Source organism: Chelmon rostratus, chromosome 3, assembly GCF_017976325.1.
Source record: "Chelmon rostratus isolate fCheRos1 chromosome 3, fCheRos1.pri, whole genome shotgun sequence".
Lineage (NCBI taxonomy): Eukaryota > Metazoa > Chordata > Actinopteri > Chaetodontiformes > Chaetodontidae > Chelmon > Chelmon rostratus.
In genome coordinates this window covers 8,802,910-8,826,050 of record NC_055660.1, presented here as the reverse complement: position 1 = coordinate 8,826,050, position 23,141 = coordinate 8,802,910, and the positions used below count along the sequence as shown (strand labels likewise).

Below are 23,141 nucleotides of genomic sequence, written 5' to 3'. Positions count from 1 at the left end.
TTCTAATCCTTTGAAGTTTTTTTCAGCTTTCTTCCCCACATTTTCCGTCTCCCTTTCCACACCTGAGTGTGTTTTACAGCCTTGTTCCCTCATTGTCTGAGATCCCGCAGATGCCACTTTTACTCATGTGTAATAATCAGGCAGATTTTTCTTTCCCCTGACCTTATTAAATCCCATATGTAGGAAAGTATTTACCTGGTAACCCTCCCCTTTCCCTTTGCTGACAAACTACAACATTGCTATTACATCAAATAAGGAGGTATTTCATGTGTTATACAGTATTCATGGACAATGGCTACCTGTATATCCATTTTTTTGCCAAGAAGACAAAGAACTCTGTTATGAACTATGTTATCCTAAATAGTGATGTTACTTATCTTTCAGATCAATTAGACCCTTGTGGGTTTACCTTCCTATTAAAACTCTTGTGAACAAACTGTTACAAAACTTAATCAGCTGAAATCCAAACTTATTTGGGAGGGTCGTGCTGTGTAAAAATTAGTACCGACACCCATCACTGATATACAAAACAGTCAAATTCATTGTGTTTAGCCACATAGCGTCCGCACAAACAGAACATAAGGGATAAGCACTCTATATTTGTCTTTTAAACTCTCACCAACGTGCATCCATTCCTTATCCTTCTGCTCCATTCACTCTTGTGGTCCAGCAGTAAGTTACTACAGTGTCGCCCTACACAGGTCCACCGTTATTGATGTTTTGTTGTCTGTGGCTTATTTCATTTCAGCCGATGCTATGAGGGCTGCCACAGTTGGATGCATACTGACAAAAGCGCACACCGACACACATACTCTTGGCTGATATTGGCGAGAGTCATAGCCGACGCAAAGTAATCTGGCAGCGTGATTGTATGGCTGGCAGAGTATTTTGTTCAGCTCAGTCAACACGTTGAATTTAATTTCCTTTCTCTGTCCTTCGGCTCGTGGATTTTTTTCCCCCTCATCTCAAGGCAATATTTCCTCTTGTGTGCGTCTGATGTTTTCAAACCCATTTTCTTCTCCATCCACTGTACCCATCTGCCTCTCTGTGTGTTTGTTTTCGCTGGTGTCTGCTTGTGTTTGTCTGCGTGCCTGTGCGACGTCGGTTTGTCTCGTCATGTGTCTCTCTGTCTTGCTCTGCTTGTCTGTGACTTTCTCTATCTTTGCACCCCCTCCCATACACACCTCACCCACCACCAACACCAGGAAGACACACACACACGCACCCACGCACGCACACACACACACACACGTCTGTCTTTCCCTGGGTTTCCTTAAATCTCCCCAATGCTGAAGAAATGAGTGACAGCACTATATGCACAGTCTGCAAAGGACTGACAGGGATTTTAACCAGATACGTCACAACTCCAGGGGAAGAGAAAGAGGGAGGGACGGAGGAGAGGAGAGCAAACAGAGACAGGGAGGGAAAGAGAGAGAGAGAGAGAGTACAGAGGGATATATTGACTCAAAGCTGGTCTGCATGCTCCTCAGTGTGTGAGAAACAGGACGTGAGAGCAGGCAAGATGGAGTGCTGGCAGAGATGAAGACTGTCCCTGGGTACGTATTTGTGGCTATATTTGTGCATGTGTGTGTGTGTGTGTGCACATGTGCTTGCATGTGCGTCTCTCTGCACTGTATGCAAGACGGGTGAGAGCGATCCACTTTGTGAGCAACATGCTGCAAGTGATCATTCGTATGTGGGTACCGAAGCGGCGAATTTGGTGTTGTTATATAAGAACAGTGTGAATGACTGAATGAGTGTACATTGAAGATGGGACCAGGCAATTTGGGGTCTTTATCGGGTCTTAACTCACGTGTGTGTGTGTGTGTGAGAGAGAGAGAGACAGAGAGAGAGAAAGAGAGAGAGAGAGAGAGTCTGTTTAAGTGCTGTAACTTAGTACAGTGGGGAAGGAGGGATGTGCTCTCGGAAATGCAAGTTTACAACAGAGTTAAGTCTGGTTCTGTTGGGGTATAAATGGCGTACATGTATGACAAATGTATGTCCGTGTGTGTTAGATGAGAGTGTCAATATGTTTCATGATGCATACGAGGTGAGTTATAGCTGTACTGATGAAAACAAAGTCAAACAAAATCTTCACAATTTTCACCTGCAGAGAGGAATCTCCTCAGTGTCTGTTTTGTTCTATTTCGGATTTTTTGTGTCTCCTCAGCTGAGACACACATAGTGTAAAGTCAGAGTCGTGTCCATTAGCTACATGTATTCTGTAGATGGCAACTCGCAGGAGGAAATGCAAGATCAGTTAAACAAAAACTTCAACTCTGAAGGCAAATCAAACTGGTTTGGCAGCGTGTGTCAGTTATGAAACAGGGGTGGAAGGTAAGCAGAGCTGAAACAGTTCATTAGCTGAACGACAGAAAACTCATCTGCAACAATTTAGATGAGCGACTGATCGTTTAGGTCTTTTTTCAAGCAAAATGCCAATCATCCTCTGCTTCCAGCCTCTCAAATGTGAGGAACTGGCTGCATTTCCCTGTCTTATAATTAGAAATGGAATGTCTTTGGGGCTTTTAGTCAGACAAAAAGAGCATTTTAAAGACGTCGGCTTGGGCTCTGGAAACTTGAGCCAGGCATCCTTCACGATATTCTGACGTTTTCTAGCCGTCAGAACAATTTTTAAAAAGGATAGATCAACCGATTATGAAAAAAATGATCATTAGTTGTAGCACCAGTGTCAGCACCTTGACTTGTGAGTTATCGGAGCAACACACGACAAAGAACAGCGCTCCAAACAGGCTGCTTTCACATAACAGCAGAAACTAAAAGATTTGAATTATTTAATCCGGGGGGGAAAGAATAGACTTGAAAATCATGATGTCATGATAAAACATAATGCAAAATGCAAGGACACAGAGCAAAGGTCACAAGCTGACACTAAACAGCAGCAACATGATGGACATATGCAACCTAGAGGTGATGACAAAGTGACGTTCACACTCAAATGCACAGTATCAGCGTTCACAGTGGTGATTCACTTGTGTCGTACAGCGAAGGCACTTGTTCATGAAATGGATCTGCAGTTGCACCTACTGGCTGCATGTTTTAGTTCATCATCTACTTCTTTTTGTCTTTCACAGTTTAAAGATTTTAATCTGGGACAGCACCGGCTAACAAAGGAAACTTCGCCACGTCGCGGCTTGAAGTTCTACCCTGTGATCACCGGAATCAAACTAGCTCTTGAAATAATAACGACACGGTGGCACTGTGGGAGTGCAGACAAGAAAACATGTCTCGAGTCTCTCTTAATCATTTTGAGGAAAATAGGAAATGATAGCATTTGGCTTGGAGTTTACGAACAGTTATTACGCTTCATTTAGTGACAAATACGCTAAGGACTGAGGAAGGCTTCAAATAGTATTATGTAAATATTGCCCAGGGGACTTGCAGATGAGAGAGAGGAGTGAAAGAGGGAGATAAGGGAGGGATTAGAGTGAAGTGCAGATACACGAGTGACATCACTTGTTCATACTTCACACCACTACATTTGAATATTAATTCGAGCTCTGACTTGGTGCGCTGACACAATGTGTGAGTCACACTTGAAGTGCCAAAGGTTCTGGCAAGTTCTATTTTGGCTGTTGAGAAGTCAGGTTTGCACCAGCTGACGAGGAACAGCTGAACAGGCGCGTATTCCGGTTTCCTCCAGGATGTTTCAGATGTGCTGTGAATTTCAACATACTGCCAACGTTGACTTGCCGTGAATAGAAGTGACCCCCGCTGCTGCTGCAGCTGTACAAGCTCGCAGAAATGGGAAAGTTTGAAGCTCAGGCGAGACGGAGGACATGACTGTTGTTTTGTCTTTCTCTTCTAGTTCTCAGCCTCTTGTTCCTCCCCTCTGCTATGATCCCAGCTGTCGCCGTCCTTCCTCAATCATTTCTTTTTCTCTCCGTCTCACTCCCTCATTGTCGTCCCGCAGTCCAGTTCGACAGTCCACATGAGCGTCTCCAAACCCCCGCCGCCCCCCTCCACCTCCCACCTGGCCATCCCCCCTTCCTCCACCTCCACCCCTTCCTCGTCCGCCTCCTCCCCCGCGGTGACGCCCCACTCCACCTCTCTGCCCCCTCCCTCGCCGGTCAAGATCTCTATGCAGGAGCACTTTGCCATCAATGTGTGCCCGGGCCCCATCCTCCCCATCCCACAGATCTCAGACTTCTTCCCACGTTTCCACGACTACCCCTGCACGCCTCCGCCTCCAAGGGAGAAGAAGATCCTAAAAGAGGAGACTTTCAACGGGGACATGGGTGGGGGATACAAGGATGGGGAGAGGAGGGAGAGCAACGATGGAGACAGGGAGGAGGCGCTGGACTCTGATGACGATGACAGTGAGTTCTGAGGAGGGTGAAAAAAGTTTTGTGGTGGAAAAGTGTGTGTGTGCTTGTTTATTCAAATTACAAGGCTATACTGCAGAAAAACAACACTTCCAATTCCAAAACTTTGCAGAGGAGAGTCATCTATTTTATTTATTTTTTTACTCAAAATGAGTTTCTTTTTCCTCAGAAACACAACATATGCTTGTGGAGTCAAACATTTCTCCAACAGTGTTTGTCACTCTCACTTTGTGTGTGACACAGAGCTGCCGATGATTTATTAGACAGTGTTGCAACGGCAGGACTCAGCCGGCAAGTTTCGGCTCATTCCCAAACAGTAATCAAACAAGACAGATCAATTCATATTAGGCAGCGCCGTGTTTTTAAGAGGCCATCTGCTTCAAATATGACTCAGAGCTTTTGAGTGTGTGTGTGTGTGTGTGTGTGTGTGTGTGTGTGTGTCTGTCCCTTTACTAGCGGTAATTGCCTTGGTTTGTGTTGCTTTCAGCCTACCTGGGAACGCTGGAGTTCAGCCTGCTCTTTGATCAGGAGAACAACTGTCTTCATTGTACAATTCACAAGGCAAAGGTACGCACAATTTTTAACATGTTCTTCATATAAACAGATCTCTGTCTATCCGTCTGTGTGTGTGTGTGTGTGTGTGTGTGTGTGTGTGGCTGCTTGCATAATCTCCTTTGAAAGCCGAATGAAACAGTTCTCCTGTAATGCTTTTATATTTGCACAAGACAAGTTAGATTGCTTTCTCGCAACCTTTTCAAAGTAACGTGTTGGCCACACACCCTCAGCAGCTTGTCAATTCAAGACAAAATCATGCGGCCATCGTACAAGGACACATTACATATTGTGTAATGCTAATTATGTAAATCTCGCTGAACGGTTCCCGTGAGGACAACACAAAGGAGTCTAGGAGGGTAGAAAATAATGGTATGGAAGAAACACCCAGAGGCGCTCCTGCAATGTAACTACAGTAGAAGAGGTCTGTCATATTCACTGTCTTTTTTTGACCCTGTCAGTTGTGTGAAGTGTTTGAGGGCATGATGACGTCACCTTTGACACTACGGTATGTGTGTGTGTGTCTGTGTGCGTCTGCTTGCGCCCACAGGGACTGAAAGCCATGGACTCCAATGGGCTGGCCGATCCATACGTCAAGCTTCATCTTCTCCCCGGGGCTAGCAAGGTCACAGTTCCAACCTCACCTCAGTGGCAATTAACGTAACATGCTAACACACTGGCCGTCCCCACACACTGACACGCCCCCAGGAAAGTCCCACATCACACAGAAAACGCAGGCAAAAGAAGATAATTTATTGAAAAGACTGAAAAATAGCAAACAATTCATACATTATTCAACTAAAGATAAGAAAAATAATTATGTACTTATTGTGAATAATACCCTCCCTTGTTGATTCTTGTTTATCAGGGCAAAACGCTCTTGCAAAAAATGTAAAAACATGGCAGTGGGCTAATTTAGTGTGCCGTTTTGAGCCGCTGAGCAGGGCACATTTTGGTTGGTCACTACTTAATGTGGCTCGTCCAATGCTCTGCTTTATCGAGCACAAACACGTCGGGGTCTGCTGCACAGTCGGCTCAAGCAGCAGGGAAGATAAGGCTCGCCACATCAGCAACCCCCAGCTCCGGCAGAATGCAACCTGTTGTCGGCCATTTTGGCTCAAGGTTGACACGAAATGAGGTTATGATAAGCGCAGGGAGCACGCCGAGCCAAGATAGGTTGAATGAGGCAAGTGTCTGAGGTCTAAGGTGCTAACAATAACAACGTCTGGGTTTTTTTTTGTCCTCCAGCCTTCCTCTGTCTGTCTTCTCTCCCATTGTTATCACTCTCCTTTCCCCACTTTCCACCCCTATCTCTGTCTCTATCTCACTATCTGGCTGTGACCCTCTTTGACCTTGAAATACCAACAGTGTGCGGAGAGAAGGGAGACAACTGAGAGGGAGGAAAGGGGGGAGAGAGAGAGAGAGAAGGAGAGAGAGTGGAGAAAGAGAGGGAGGGGGAGACAGATGAGGGGAGGACAGCAGCAGGTGGTTGTCATGGAAACAGGGTGGATTGTTACACGGCTCACGTCAACAGGCGAGTGTTGATGGGGGGAGAGGGGTGGTAGAGGTGGTGGTGGTGGTGGTGGTGGAGGGGGGATGGTGGTGCAGAGAAAGCGTCAATGAGTAGGTAAGTACCCATGAACTGCCGTTTGTTAAAAGCCCACCAAACGAGGGACACGTCACTCGAAAAGTGGGAACGTGCACGTGTTGAAGTGAGGATGACGGAAACACGCGCTCACACACCTACTCCTGACAGCATTCAATGAGTAATCCAGAACACAAAAGGTTTCAGTGTCTGCAAAGAACTGAGTTTTCGTAATGCTGAGAGCAGAGGCACACGACGAGGTCCCACTCATCTGCCCCCTTTCTCAGTCTCATGTCCTCCAGCACACACTCTGTAGCCAGTACACAGTCAAGCACGCTGCCTTGTCAAACACACACTGTAGCGCATGCGGCGCATGACCTTGCATATGGGCAGACACATGCTAAGGCTTTAGTCACAGTCACACAGAGATGCTCCCTTCACCCGTCCCTCCTTCTCTACGACTCCGTCTCTCATTCTCACACACAAACATGCATGGACACATTAGTTGCTGGTGCCTCTGTCATGGCCATTGGTATTTTCATCTGTCCAGCCCGAACAGAGGTGCATGGAAAATGTGCTCACAGCCAGACCCCTTACCCACAGCTCTGGGCAGTAGGGATTGAGAGAGAGGGACTGTGAAATATGTAAAAAGATCTGTGCAGACAGACTGAGAAAACTGAGGGAGAGTGTGATGGACAGATGAGAGCTAGAGATAAAACATTTAGAAACAGATGCAAAAGCACCAGTGTAGAGGGAAAATGGAGGCAGGCAGTAACAGAGGGCAGGAAGAGGAATCTAGTGTTTGTAGATGTAGCATGTGTTCGGGTATGTGTTTACAAAATCAGCCCAATTCCGTCAAAAGGGAGTGATGATCATTTGAGAAGTAGTAGTGCTATTGAGTGATGCTGGCACACATACAGCAGTGAAACGCCACTGTGAGTCGTGACTCTGCCTGTGCATGGCTCCTTCTGCACATTAATGAATCAAACAAACGACATGAATCGAAAAACACTTGTTCCCTTCATGGAGCAAGCTCTGGAGGGCTGACTCTTGTAGATAAGCCAAAAGTTCCCAGCAGAAAATGAGGAATAAAAAGGGGACAGTGAAGGGAAGAAAGAGAGGAAGAGGGGAGGCGGCACAGGCAGAACAATAGGATGACAAAAACAGACCAAGAGAAAGACGAATGAAGGGAGGGTTCAGCATCTGGCCCTCAGGCGTTAGCAAGAAGCTGGCTGTGGCAGAAAGGAAGAGGAAAAGACAGATAGAGATGAGGTGGTTATCTGCGAAGCTTCAGACACGAGCAGGAGTATTGAAGAGAATAGCCTACACGCTTGCCTTGCCAGTTAGACATTCAGTGAGTGTCTATCTATCTATCTATCTATCTATCTATCTATCTATCTATCTATCTATCTATCTATCTATCTATCTATCTATCCATCCATCCATCCATCCATCCATCCATCCATCCATCTGGATAGATGGATAGACTGTTGGAAAATTGTCAACAAATCCCACAAAAAGAGCAAAATCAACCATGTGTTTGATCTCTGAATACTTTCAGACGTCTCCAGACCAATCTGTGGCATTCAGCCCTGAGCCAAATTATTTCTGCTGAAGATATAAATCTTTAAAAATAGGTCAAAAAGACGTACTTTCCTTTAAAAGATAAATAAGTCCCTAAAATGTGGGCACTGTAGTTTTAATCAAATGTTTCCCAAACAGGAGTAAATATTGCATTTGTTTGGGACTATTTTCAGTGGTGGATATGTTCGTATTTGGTGGTCTAATGGGTAATTATGGTGTCAGGACAGTCCATATGGGATTTCCTTGAAATAAACTACAGGTGCATGTCACCCAGCAGCGTTGCTCATTGATGTATTTTTAAAAAGGCAGTTAACAGATGTTACACATTAAACTCAGTTTAGTCATCATGAGCAGCTGTGTAATGCCGTCTATGGCTCTGAATGCTGCTCCCTAAAACCTAAAAAATAACTCGGATGATGTTTACGCGGGCTTCGGGCTTACATTTGAGCCTGCGTTACAGCATGGTGCAGTATGTAAGATGCAGGCATTTACTAGGCAAAGGGGTGTCTACCAAAAAACAGCATTGAGTTGCATAATGGGAAATGTGAGATCAAGTATTTTTAAAGCTTGACCCATAGTAGGGTCTAAATGTTGAAAGTCAAAAGTCATCTCCAGGAGCAAAGGAGGGAGTGAGTCCTAGCCACCAGGCCCCGACACGCACCATCCACATGTATCCCAACACACAGCCTAGCCACACTGACCTTTGGTACCAGCAACAGATGCCCTGAACAACACCAATGCAACTTGGCTGGACACGGCTCTACTCGGAGGAATGACCTCATACCACCTCAAGGAGGCACTTGTACTGTCACTGGGAATTTTATCTCCTCCTGCATGGTAAAAGCCAGGGCTCACCAGTTATCTGGTGCATAAATTGGTTATGCTTAATGCTAAGTGAATTCAGACTAGACCCATATGGATTCAGTGTTTGCCGACTCTGCTGCCAATGCAAACTTTATGGACACCATACTCACAACTCAGCTGAGCGTTGGTGGGGAGCCCCTAACCAAACTCATGGAAGCAAGCACCCTCGGTGGACACCTGTTCTTCTTAGTGAGTCACAGGACTGTCCCCATCCACCCGGCATGCTGGCTAAACGCCACGAAACACCTAACAGATGCAACTTCCAGTCATTCCAGGCTTTCCATGGCTCATCACATAATCCACACTTTGAGTCATCCTGTGAAGTTATTCTGGAATCTACCTCGTCTGCTTCTTCCAGTGATTCCTCTGCATCTGTGTATCCAGAACTCTTGTTAGTTCCTTGTGAAGCCAGAGTAAATTACTTGCTGCAGGACATGCTGAGCAAGTTCGTTTTTGTATATTTGGATGACAAGATGAAGCAGGAACTCATGCAATGTGTGCAGTGTGTAGACTGCAAGAGAACCAGCAGTGAGTTCAAGGTGTGAGTTGCATTTCGCCAGGATGCCTTACTTGTGGTTTATTGTTACTGCAGACAGCATATAAATGGCGGCGCCAAGGTCAAGACAGTCATGCAGTGTCCCTTCCTCCCACATGCAGTTGCAATGCTTACTGGGGTTCGGGTATTTCTGCTGGTGGTTCATCTGGAACTAAAGTTTTGTGGCAACCCCCTTCAAAGCCTTGAGTTCCCAGATTACTTCCATTGTGTGGTTCCAGTCTGCTGTGGAGGCCCTCATGGAGCTAATGCCTCATTTCACCACAGCTCCCATCCTCATCCTTCTGGATCCCTCATACTAGTTTGCGTTGTCCAGAGTTGGTCCCAGCAAACCCTGCAACATTGGCCATCCTGAGCTGTCAACTCTGGAAGAATGCGGACATTGGTTGAAGGGGTGGAGCAGCCACTTGTGGTGTGCACTGACCACTACAACCTGTAATACATCCACACAGCTAAGCATCTGTGTCCCTGCCAGATCACCAGATCACCTGGGCTCTGCTGTTCAAATGAATATCACACTTTCCTCCAACCGAGACTCCTTGAATTTGAAGCCAGATGCTCTGTCCCACCAGTTCCAGTCCGAGGATATTTCTGTATAGCATTCTATTGAGAGATTAAACGCAAGCCACACCAATCATACACTGACCATCCTGTCCTGCTAATTGCCTTTTTGTCCCAGGTCACAAGTTTTCCCGCTCCTCTGGTCTGCCTGTGATCCTGGGGTTGGACGCAGACTCCTACATCAACATTTCTGGTGGTCCATGTAACAGGGCACATGGGAGTTTACTGAAACCTACCCAGGCTACTTAGCACAAAAACTTCCACCAGGCTCCAGCCAGTCTCCTCCAACTGCTGCCTGTTCCTCATCGTCTCTTGTCCCTTGTCTCCATGGTCTTTGTCATCAGTCTTCCTCTCTCTGATGTTACCAGTTATTCTTATGGCAGACACAAAGTCTGCCATAGCATTTAACTTGAGTGAAAAATTGGTGCAAATCGCAGGACTGAGTGTTGTTTGGGAAGGACCAGGCAAAGTGGAGGGACAGAGTAATAAAAACCTGGAGCCACACCGGATTCTGACTTGATCCGGAACTGTTTACCAGCAGGGGGAAAGGGCAGAGTTTTTTTTTTTTTGAGAGTAAAAAGTGGATTTCTCAACGTGTCTGCAGCAACAGACTGACTGTAATTAGTCGCATTGTCCATATTAACTACTAGTGGGACAGGAAATGCCTCTATTTGTTTGCAGCCTTAGAGCCTGCAAGGGAATAACAGAAAGAACCGGAGTCTCTGGTCAGTGCCAATTTCAGTCAGAGGCTGAACTCACTACAAACGCGCAGACATACACACACCCTTGCCTGCCTGCTGTTGCTCGCTAGCTTACGGCTATCTACAGCCAAAGAGCTAGCCGAACTTTCTACAGCACACTTTTTGCCTGCATGGTCTCCCCAGAGAAGAGTTTTGCAGTCGCATAAATGCCACTGTCAACCTTCCCCTGGGTTCCACTTGCAGTCCAATAGGCAGATGGAGCATTTGAACCAGGAGATGGAAACAGCTCTGTGGCGCATCTCCTCCCATAACCCTGCTCGCTGGGCCAAACATCTGCTGATGCCAGAGTACACACACGCAACCCTTCCCAGCTCTGCCACTAGCCTATCTCCATTCCAGTGCACCCACAGTACTTACCTCTGAGGGTGGAGTTCAGGAAATTGGCTCCTAGATTTGTGGGTTCTGCAAAGTGAGAGTACTGGAGTAAGCAACCTCCTAGCTCATTGTTGACTATTCTTCACTCTAAAGCACCTCCTGCAGTTCTGTCTTTGATGGAGGGATCTTGACTACCTAGTATTTGGAAGTCCTGACAAGCGCCCCTGGGTTCTGGCCCAGGGCATTTCGGACAAGGCCTTGATTGAAGAGTTTCTCTGCAGTTACTCGGACCAGCCTGTAGGGACATCTAGAGTTGTCCCTCGAGAGGGGGTACACTCACAGTTTTAACCAATTCCATCTTTTTTCCTCTGCCATGTCTTAAGTCTCCTGCTGATTCAGATATTCCCCACCAGATTGTCTATTGTGCTTTTGTTTTAAATATTGTCTCTGCAAGCCTAAGGTTTGCCTGTTATGACCCCCCTGCTTGACACCTGGCTGCAAGCCCAAATCTACTGGATAAATTTGCCTCTTCTGAATTTGACCTTGAGTAAACTTGATTTTTTTTTGTTTTACAGGCCTGGTCTTATAGTAGTGCTTCTTGGTTCAAACCTGGAAGGATTATACTTGCTAGTTTGATCAATTTATTGTTGTTTTTTTGTCTTTTAGTCACGTACTCACAGTACGTAAACATTTTCCACCACTGATGACCACTCTTGCAGCTCATATCAGCCATTAGTTCTGCCTTTGGCTCTACAAGGTCTTATTTTCCTATATTTTATATGAATGTATCTAGAACTTCATCATTTGAGCCAGACACTTGGCTTTGCAAGAATTGTGTGCAGTAATGTGTGTATCAAGGGAGTTAGTAAAAATGTATTTTATTGAGATGCAATTTCTAGAAGGATTTTATAAACATTAAAATACATATAATGTGATATTACATAAAGAACATAAAGATGATGAACACATCCAAAAGACAACTGTGGGAAAGAGACTGCAAGTGGCTGCAAACTTTATTTATGGATGGTGATGCTATTAAGGGCTCATGGGCATTTCCTCTCCTGGAAAGCTTTTAATTTTTCATGCTGACTGTGTTGTGCAGTTTAATTGGCTGCTGTGTTGTGTTTGTGACACAGTGCTTGTTTTGGAGGTCTGGCTGGTGCTAATGCACTGTCTTATCATGTTGGGGAGGAGACAGACGGACAGGTGAAGCGAGGGAAGCCTCGCGTCCTCTCACTCTCCTCTACAAAGTAGGCAGCAGATGTCTGCTATTTCCTGAGGGACAGAGATAAATGATGTTTCCCCACACTTTTTCTCTCTCTCCTACTTTCTTGATCTTTTGGTGTCACTCATTTTGCATCCTTTTCATGATCTTTTGTTCTCTCCCTCTTATTCTGATCTGACGAGTTTGCTCCCTCGCCCTTAAAATATTCCTCTTTTCTTCTTTTGATCATTCCCTCTCTGTGAATTTCTTTTCATATTTTTTCTCTATTTTTTTCTTTATCTCCTCAGGCAAACAAGCTACGCACAAAAACCCTGAAGAATACACTGAACCCAGTATGGAACGAAACGCTGGTGTATCATGGCATCACAGCAGCCGACATGACCACCAAAACGCTCAGGTAGGTGCTCAGCTCTGAATTTGACTGCGGCCAGCAATTAGCACTATTCTACAGACAGCCAAATGACCAGTTTATTATACGGAGGATGAGGATCCATGCGTCCAATCCTCCAGTGAACTGGCAACAGCCGTCTATGCTTCCCAGTGGGCTTTTCCAGGTAATTCATTATTGCAGCCAGGCGACGCCAGCCAACTGTTCCACTTGCTGTTGCTGCGGTAACTGCTCAGGTGCTGGCTGTGTGGAAAGGCTCCGCCCCCTCCTTCCCACAGTGCTCTCCATATGGATTGATTGAGGTCAAGCGTAGCCATCTTGGCCCAAAAACTCTGACGCACTCGTGTCATCCTGTATGTGTAAGTTGATTCAGAGACAGAGTTTCGCGTGTGTTTTGTTTGTGAACGTGTGTGCTGCACACAATCAGTGTCAGTTTGCTCAGCGGATTCATAATAGGGTTGGATGGCATTGTTTATCCTGAGGAAACACGAGCACAGACGTGCTCAGACGCTCGTGCACACACACGCGTACCCTTTGAAGTGCGTATACACACACACATGAATCTCATCTGCGCCGCACACACAAATACAGACAGTCAGGTGTGTGTTTATCCTCTTGTGTGTATGTCAAGGGCAATCACTGGCAGGAAAGAACATGCATGGCCTCACACACATACACACGCGTAAAAACACACGTCCTTGAGCTTTTACAAACACACAGTTGAAAATAACATTTACTCGCCCTCTCCAAACACCCCCACGTGTACACACAAACAGCAGCTTGAGGAGAGACCCTTCAAACTAGAGGAAACCCACCTGACCTCTGTTCAAGGACACAGCCCACAGACACAAGCCAGCATGGGGGCTTTGGGAAGCCAAAACGAGGGGGAGGAGTGTGACCAGTGTCAAGCAAGAGCTGAAGAGAGAGAGAAAGAGGGAGGTGACTGCCAAGATCAACAAAGAGAGCAGGAGGAAAAGCGTGAATGATGTCAAGTGACAGATAAGGCAGTGTGGAAGAGGAAACTAGGGAGGCCAAGACTGAGGAAGATAACAGGACAGAGGGATGGAGAGAATCCAAGGGACAGTTGAAAGAGAGAGACTGGCTCACAGAGGGAGTAGTGAAATGGATAAAGTGATGAATGAGGAAATTCTCTTAGCTGAGAAAAAAGGCTGAGTGATCGGGAGGAGTTTACTCAAAGGGGAGCCAAAAAACAAAAGAATGAGGACACTGAGAATAAGACAGCAAACAAACGGGAGTGAATGAAACACTGCCTGACAGCGAGGAAAGGGGGGAAAGCGGGCGACAGACAGACGGAGATAGAGAGAGGAAGAAAATCTGCTCAAACTCTCTCTCTGGATGCGTTCAGGCGCCAGCGCCATACCTCAGCCAATAGATAGGCTTTGTTCTCATTACTCCACAGAAAGCAGCGAACAGTCAGAGAATGGAGAAACAGAGCGGGATCCCCGGAGAGATGTTTACTCACTTGGTTGTGCCCTGCTGCATCCTGCTCCGCCGGCCCCAGCAGGGCGCAGAGGAGGGGGATGCTGCACTCTTTGATTCCCGTGCTCTATGCACTGCTGAGCATGAGGACTCTGTCCAGACTCAGCCTCTCTGTAGACCTGCCTGAAGGCCTGGACAGTGCAAAGTTTATAGTCAAGCTGGGCCATACTGCAGCCAGAGCAAACCCATTCTAGTTGAGATGGATGTGTTATCAAGTGAGAACAAGGATTACTTCTAATCAGCCTTTTGAATCCTTTTTTAAGCACAAATTAAAGTTGCAATCCTTTAGATTTCACTCCTGGTTGATATTTTTTATCCTCGTAATGAGGCTTAATACTACAGCAAACACTTTTTCAGCAGCTACTTTGTCAGAAATACAACAGAAGAGCAACTGGCGTGTCTATTCATAGCGCAGCCTAACAAACAGGGTTTTAATAAAGAAGTCAGTCAAAGTAAATTACAACCGCTATCTGATTTCATGCTGCACATGGTAAGAGTAGTTCCCCAGAGCAGCACGCAGTAAAGTTGCTGTTACATTGCTGAGTTAAAGGTCTTTAGCATGTCGCCTGCAGCCCTTCATCCAACAGCTAACTGTGGCTGCGCTGTATTGTTCCATCACTTCCTTGCAAAAATTAAAAAATATTAATTTACGAAAAAAATGCAGAAAATGTGTTGTTTTGTAGTAGTGTAGTTTTGTTGAGAGACTGTGATCAGACAGATCGGTTTTGCACTAGTAATAACAATACAGCTCTGACATGATGTGGAGAGTGAACAGTAACCAGCTGTTATCACTTGAGAATCCCTCATGCTTAGGCCGGCAATTTAGTGCAGGAATGATGGACTCCACTACCAATAAAAACTACTATAATTACTCAGTGTTACAAAGGAGTAACAAAGGAGTTGAGGATGATCTGTGCTCCATTATGCGAGAGAGGATTTAACTCAAGTAAGCAAAGTCAAGTACTGAATGTAAATGCAATGACTGGCTACTGCAGAAAACTGCGAACCATAAATGATATCAAAAATGGGGTTAGATGTCGTCTTTAACTGAAAATCTTTTTTCCCATTGTTTGGTATTTAAGCCCATATCAGAGCGAGAGAGAGATAAAAGCTGGAGCGCAGCCAAAAACTTTTGAATAATTAAAAATTTCTTTTGTGTCAAGTCCATTCCACTCTGCACTCTTTGTACTGGAGGATAAATGCTGTAAAAAGAGTACTGCAGTGTGTAAAGTGGAGGGACAGGACTGGTTTTGTGCATTTCTTTATTTATTTCGGCCATTCATTCACTCATTTGCAGTTACAATGATTATATAAAGCCATTATGCCGACGCAAAATGCACTTAAATTGAGAGGGACAGCTAAATAGAAAGTGGTTATGAAATGGCTTGGAGAAAAAAAAATCTCTCAAAGTTGCAACCACATTATTTTTTTTAATATTCTGTATTCAACCACACATATTCCTCAGTGTGCAGACTTTATCTCTCCGGGCCACTGGAGGTCCTTTCTGAATGAACCAGCTGAGTAAACTAATAACTAATGTCCTCAATCAAGAGTTCACGGTTGGCCTCATACGGGCTTATCCTTTAACTGGTGCAGCACGACTGCCTGAGGTGCTCAGATCTTGAGTGAAAAATCAACTGAACTGGAATACGCTGCAAAAATCTCCATCTTGACAAATTATTTCGTCTGTTAACGAGTCTTAAAATCATAATTGAATCGTTTGAAAGCTTTTAGCCATCTCCAGTGAAAGTCTGCTGGTTTCAAGGTTGATTTTGTAAGCTATCACTAATTTCTAGAAAATACCTGAAACATGGGAAACTGCACTGGGAACAAGTAGATATATCAGTCTCCTTTGATGGCTGAATACGAGACAGATTGAGTTGCTCTGAAGATTGTTTTATTGCAGTGAGGCCGACGTGATTTTTTAGATTATGTCCAAATTTCTCTATCACTAGCTGCAGTCTGTCTCTGCCTTTGGGCAAATTTCAAATGGTTTACAGAGCTGTGACAATGATAATGTGGCACCTCTATCCTTCCCCTGATTTAAATGGCATAACACTGTTTGGTGCATTCTAATGCATTAATAACATGAGGGGAACTGCACATTTATGACCGGGGAGAGTCTCATCTTGTGGAGGTGTTGTGATGAGAGGTGGGTGTCAAGCGATCCAGTGTGTGTGTGTGTTTGTGTACGTGTGTGTTTGTTAAAGGACTACCAACATGATGTCAGTGCCAGGTCTGGTCTGTCTCTCAATTCCTTTCCTCTATCTCTCTGCCCCTCTGTCAGGCTTCATAATAGACTCGCACTGTCCTCGGATGTGGGGAGATAGGGACAAATGTGGGACTTGATTTGGTATTGGATAGAGAACTAGTGGGTGCCTCAGGTCAGATGTATGCTCGGGTATTGATGTGGTCCGGGTGAAAAAAATCTTTGATTAGGTGTTAGATGTCAGGGTGAAAATGATATTTTGGGGTGGGGTTGTTTGATTTTTTTTTTCTGTGCTTGCAGCATGGCTCTGTGGATGGCAATGCTGGTTGGTTTACTATATTTCCAGACTGAAATATCTCAACAACTGTTGGATGAATTGCTATGAAATTTTGTACAGACTTTCATGGTCACTAGATGATGAATCCTAATGACTTTCGTGATCTTTCCGTGATTTGCCATGATCCCCTTGAGATGATCATCTAGTTCTGTCATCTGGTCAAATTTTCATGTGTCTTTCACAAGCGGAAACGTCCAGGGCTAAAAAATGAATGCGGTAGTTCCAAAAATTGCCCCCCGAATGGCCACTAGAGGCTTCAAAAGTGAGTCTATCCCTTTAGGTCTCCATGTCAAAATGCCCAACAGAAATAAACATGTATACAGCCTTGTACAAAAAACTGTTCTGCTCTCTATAGCTTATTTCTCCATTCATGACAAAACTCTTTACAAAACTCTGGCTGCTTTGATTGACAGCTTGCTGCTTGATTTCATCAACCAGGCTTCATTTGGATCAGCCAGGTGTTTGGTCAGTCCGACACAGAGCCACTGTCACTGTCACTAACATTTAGGAACATGAAGCAATGCCCAAATGTAGAAAACAGAGTTAAGCCCTTAATCACACAAATCCTCATAAAATGGAAATGAATGCAATATGGTGTTTTTTTTTTTCGAGTTTAAAATACCAAGGAGCTGTATATTACATGGCAATGATCCTTTTAAGAAACCTTAAAAATACCACAGCTAGGTCATTATTGTCATCAAAGTCAGCTTTTTTGTTGAAACTTGTGTTTGAGACCATTAAATAGAGAGAGAGTTTCACAAGTACAGGGACCAAGCAGGAGGGCTAGCACCCTGGTTATCTGATGTAATTCAAGAGGTGGATTTTGTCAGTGAATAAACACAAAATTTGGCATCTCGGGTTGAACAGATTCCACGACATCTGTTTGGTTTTCAGAGGAATTCTAAAGCCGGAAAATTGTGGGAGTGGGTGCGAGGAAACGGATGGAGCATTTGCACAAAAGAAGCCAAAATCCAGGGAGGAACTGGTGTCACATTTCACGGCAACCCTCGTCTCATCACAGACGCCCTACATGTATGACAGAGCAAAGGCACATAAATCATCTGACAGCCGCGGTCATGAGTCAGAGTTATTCTGAAGCTTCTGCTCGAGATACTCGTCAGTTATAACTAAAAGGCTGGAAGCAGCATGTCAGACGTCCAGATGTCAGAGGGACAGGAAGAGAGCAGGAGGAAGGGGGAGGTGTGTGTGTTTGTGTGTGTGTAGAGAGCATGAGAGGGAAAGGTTGTGACTAGAGAGTGAAGAGCGAGGAAGAAATCAAGAGCAGCATCGGCCCATCTGGGAATATTTGAGCACAGAGGGAATATTGTAGCAGGCTGTAAAGACTGTATCGTAGGTGATGGAATATTCACCCTCCATCAAACATCACCGTCAGTTTCAGTAAGTGCACCCTTTGGAAAAATTTGTTTCACATCACTGTAGCAATACCGTGCAAATCTGAAGCGCAACCAAAGAAAGAGACACAAAATAGAGAAGAGAGTTCAGATTGACTAATCTAGGTTGTAGATGGAAGTAAACAAGTTGTCTTTACTGTGCTGACATCCTGCTCACATTGTATGTACAGTACGCAAACTATTCAACTTCTCAACATGACCAAGAAATCCTGTAGAACTTGTTACATGCTGAAAATGTCACCAAAAGGCCAATAAAGGTTATAACATTTAAAAAAAAAACAAAAAAACAACACAACTTTTCTACATAAGGTAGTCCAGTCTTGGACGGCTGATGTAGATCTTTTCACAGCAAATCACCAAAACCACAAACTTGGCTCTGCTGTGCGAATTTCAACAAAAAACTGTTTGTGTTATTTCTTCCCAAAGTCTGTGTCATAACCAATTTCAAATCACACTGAACAAAATCCTACTGGCTGTGGTGATCCACTGACTTCTACACCACAGCCATCAGGAGGTTAGTCAATGTCGACAACAGTTGAACGGATTGCAGTGAAGTTTGGTGCAGATGTCCATGGAGCTCTGAGGGTGAATCTTAACCAATTTGTTCATCCCCTGACTTTTCATTTCGGTCTAGCATCAGGTCCAAACTTAACTTAACAGAAACCACGCCGATAAGATGCAGATTTATAATGATTTAATGCGTATTATGGATAGAGGAGAGCATGGGTGATGAAGGATAAAATGTTAAGATGAGGGTCAAGGGATGAAGGGATGAGGGTCAAGGGATGAGGGAAGGATGAAGAGAAGGAGGGATGAAGGTAGAAGGATGACGGAGTAGGGGAGGAAGGGTGAGGGATAAGAGGATGAAGAGGGAAATCTGGGTTGTGGATGAAGGGATGGAGTGCAATGATGGACCAGTACAAGCTGCCGGCCTGGAGACAGGATGGAGCTGGGGGAGTTGAGGCTCAGAGTGGGGGAACCGCCTCCTCCTGTATTCTAACAAGAGACAAGGGAGAGAGGAAAAGAGAAAAGGGTGAAGGGGGTGAGGGGTGCTAAGATCAAGTCGCAGGAGAAATGAATGAATCCTCCAATCTTAAATACTTGTTCTTGTGTTCGGGCTGTGGTCTTTGTTCCCAAACTTAGTTCTAAAACTTCATTTTGTCCCATACTTTGGTTTAGGACTAAATACCTGCTAAACCAGTGACGTTCCCATCAGCCTCAGCTGTATTATGTGTTCCGTCCTAATTAGCAGATGTTAGCATGCTAACATGCAAAACTAACATGGTGAACGTGACAAGCATTATGCCTGCTAAATGCTAACAAACTGATGCTGATCATGCATTTAGCTGAAAGGGCTGCTATGCTCAAGCACAGCCTCACAGAGCCACTGTGAATCTCCAAACTCAGAAAAGCACCTTGAAAGCACAAAAGTCAAAAGGTATGTATGAAGCACACAATGTACACAAATGAACTGACAGCAGTTTTAGTGGTTGATAGTGCTTTTAGATATAATCACTGTCCTTTCAATTCAGGGCAATGCAGACAGAAAATTGATTACCTGCTTTCAACTTTAAATCTCTGTCCTCTAACATGCTGCTATTACAACAAATTAGTGTCTGATGGAGAATCAGCCAAGAGGGATATTCGTTGAAATCCTTTGGAAAGCCTCTCTCTCTACAGCAGCCACACAACTCATCATCATTCACGAGGCTGCTCATGTGAAACCACCAAGAACTCGTCTTGTGTTGCAGACGCAGGAGCTGATTGATTGTTCAGATTCACTTTGGATATATTTGGCATATTTGGTCTTTGCTAGCATCGCAATAATGACTGGAGCAGAGCAGCAGCAGGGTTCACACGTAACTTTCCTCTGACTCACCCGCTTCTCTCCCCCATCTGTGCATCTTTACGCGCTGTCCACGGATGAAGGCTGTGCGTGTGCGACATGGACCGACTCGGACGAAATGAATTCATCGGAGAGGTGAGAGTGGCTCTGAAGAAACTGAAAGAGGGCGAGAGCAAACGTTACAATATGGGCCTGGAGAGAATTGCACAGGTATGTATGTTATGTGTGTGTGTGTGTTGTTGTGTGTGAGACCCTGTACAGGCTGTTCACATAAATATGAAATGGGTTTCTGGGAACATATATATCAAGATGTGTCCTTTTTCCATTGTGCATGTTTGCCTGGGGGCTATCAGACATCAATTTCAAATGCTGCATTATAAACAGTAATAGATATTCACCTGGAGGCTCTCTAGGATATAATCATGATGTCTATCTCTCACTCACTCTCTCTCTTTCTCATTTCAGAATAAAGAAACTAACAATCAAACAGTGGAGCAGGGGGCAGTGGTGGGAGAGGAGGAGGTAAAACCATCATCAGCTTTATCGGCACCAATCTTATTATTTCCATTTTTAACCAAAAACATGGCTCACCCATTTCCTATTACTCTCCGATATCTAATACATTTCCTTATCTTTTCAGCAATTGTAATCTATCCTGCATTTTCGCCGTCTCTCAAGAAAAAGAACGTTTAATTAATTTCATTCATAATTTTAATGTTTTTAACCAGTATATGTGTCCGAGGCATGAAGCAGCACTACTCACATGACTCCTCATAGCAACATGTTGTTCTTGCAGGGCTGCTGGTCCAGCATTTTCTCTCCTCTGGTGGTCTTTATCAAATTTCTGTTCATGATTTTAGAGACAGAGGCTAACAGCTTTTAGTCTCTGATTAGACTGATTAGACTTATGGTTCAGTCTGGAGATTAAAAGGAGAAGGGAGCAGTATCATTTTGCAAGGCTCTGATAAGACCTTTAATTACAAGCTTTAATTTGAACACTCCTTTTGCCAATACAAACACACCTACATATGATACATATCGGAAATGTTGTAACAAAACACAGCTAATCTACCGTGTTGCATTATTTCAGTTACGTTCACAATTTTCTTGTTCGTTTGAGTGGAAAAGTGCTGTGGAGAAACTTTGCTGACCCCGGTCGAGGATTCCCCACTGTGTTTTCACTGAGGAGGGAAATGTCAGGCTGAAAACAGGTGCTGCGTCTGACACTGTTGTTTTCCGTGTCCCCAGCGTGGCCGCATCCTGGTGTCACTGTGCTATAACACAGAGAAGAGCTGCCTGCTGGTTGGGATCATACGCTGCGCCCATCTGGCAGCCATGGACTCCAACGGCTACTCTGACCCCTTCGTCAAAATGTAAGTCAAGTCGGAAATTCATGAACAAGCCTGGTATGCTACAAATTATGCAGCTGCCCTGCATCAGCAATTCACATTCAACAGCGATGTCCTGCCATTGCAGGAAGTTGCTTGATGTCGTTCATAGTACAGTGAATAGTCAGGGTATAGGTGGGTTAAACAATGGCTATAAAATAAAAACTGTAATTTTTACATTAATCATTTCAAACGCTTGTCTCTGAGTATGACCAAAAGTTAACACAGACAGTAGCTTCCTTGTGAGACCTTGTGAAATGAACGGTTGGCAAGTGCAAAGTAAGCATGACCAGTAGAGTCACAGTAGCCACATGAGAGTCGTCATTGTTGATTTTCTTTATATTTTACCACATGAGTCAGGTGTGACTCTTTGCATTCAATATGTGTGAATTTACCTTTTGGTCTTAATATTAGCCCCTTGTTCTGCTGACTCACCCTTTTTACACAGATGTCGATTCGGCTCTATTACCACCTCCGCTGAGGTAAATGTGGAACAACAATGCCACCCCGTTCCATATTGGTGTTGATAATGAAAGCTTTGTCAGCTGTTGCATAAAGCCATGAGGCGCTTATATAATTCCAGCTTTATTTTGGAAATTATTCAGCGTATTCTGGGTTGTGGTATACAGCAAAATAATATGTGTAATGCAGAGATTGTAGAGCTAGACTCCACTTCCAGCAGTTAGCTAGATACATCCTGAAGAAGGTTCCTGAACCCTCAGAAACTACATTCCTCTTAGCGTAGCGAGCTTTGCATGTCCACTCACTGCATTAGAACAGCATGCTGTACTTGTTTGGCCAATCAGTATCAACTGAATGACCATACTCAATACAGACTATATTGTTGTGAATCCCAAACCCTGTTCATTGTCACTGAGTCAAGACGCAACAGAGGCACAATTCTACACCACATACAATTTAAGTGCAGGATGCACTATTCTAATTATCATTGTATAGTGTGAGCAGCCCATCCATTTCCTTTGTGCATTGCATCATGGGACAATATTGTACATGTACAACAGCACAATCAAAATCAAGCTTTTTTTGTCTCCATACTGATTTTTTGTCACTTGTCCACTGTGAATTCACCATGTACTCAAAATCTGCCTAGAATTGGTGTGTTGTTATGGACACAGCTAAGGTCAGAGGGCTCCAAGACTGCTCACAGAACCCCGAGTTACAGCGTGTAACCTTTTATATTTCACACATGCTGCGCCCTTTGACCATCTTGACAGGACTGAGGGGGCGAAGCCAGATGCCCTGCTCTGACACCATCATGGCACAACACCCACAAACACGCCAGTGTTGGCGAACAAATGTAAAGCCACTTCCATATCAAACTGAATAAGTTTCGATTTATGACTGTTGGTGAGACAAAACAAGCAATTTGAATGGAAATTTGTGCCAATTAAAACAATTCTTTGCTGTGACCCTGTACTTGTTTTGCGAATCATACTGTCCTTTCATCAGTAAGACTGAGCACTTCTCTCCAGTGCAGGTCTTTTCAAAGTGTGAAGCATACAGCCGAGGAGAGGCAAACTGTCCGACACTGCACACCTGAGCCAGTCTGCCTGCAAGGCATGGGTGGTGACAGAAAAAAACCCACACAGCTCAATCTCTGATGCCTGGTGTACTTAAATACCAGTAGTGCAAGGAGTGAGAGAGCTCCCACACAGGACAACCAATCCTGTAACCAATGCCACCTCCAGTCGTGG

At 44.6% G+C, this 23,141-nt stretch overlaps 1 protein-coding gene across 1 annotated transcript in view; it reads left to right on the top strand.

Annotated features, from left to right (window-relative positions):
• Positions 1-1,422: 1,422 nt before the first annotated feature.
• The window catches only part of doc2d (double C2-like domains, delta), a 33,414-nt gene continuing 11,695 nt past the window's right edge, over positions 1,423-23,141 (top strand). The window contains exons 1-8 of the mRNA XM_041933963.1: positions 1,423-1,556; positions 3,935-4,340; positions 4,834-4,913; positions 5,449-5,523; positions 12,634-12,743; positions 20,122-20,248; positions 20,504-20,560; positions 21,287-21,411. Of these exons, the coding sequence (XP_041789897.1) occupies positions 3,953-4,340; positions 4,834-4,913; positions 5,449-5,523; positions 12,634-12,743; positions 20,122-20,248; positions 20,504-20,560; positions 21,287-21,411 (962 nt within the window). The 5' untranslated portion in view covers positions 1,423-1,556; positions 3,935-3,952. The remainder of the gene's footprint in view (positions 1,557-3,934; positions 4,341-4,833; positions 4,914-5,448; positions 5,524-12,633; positions 12,744-20,121; positions 20,249-20,503; positions 20,561-21,286; positions 21,412-23,141) is intronic.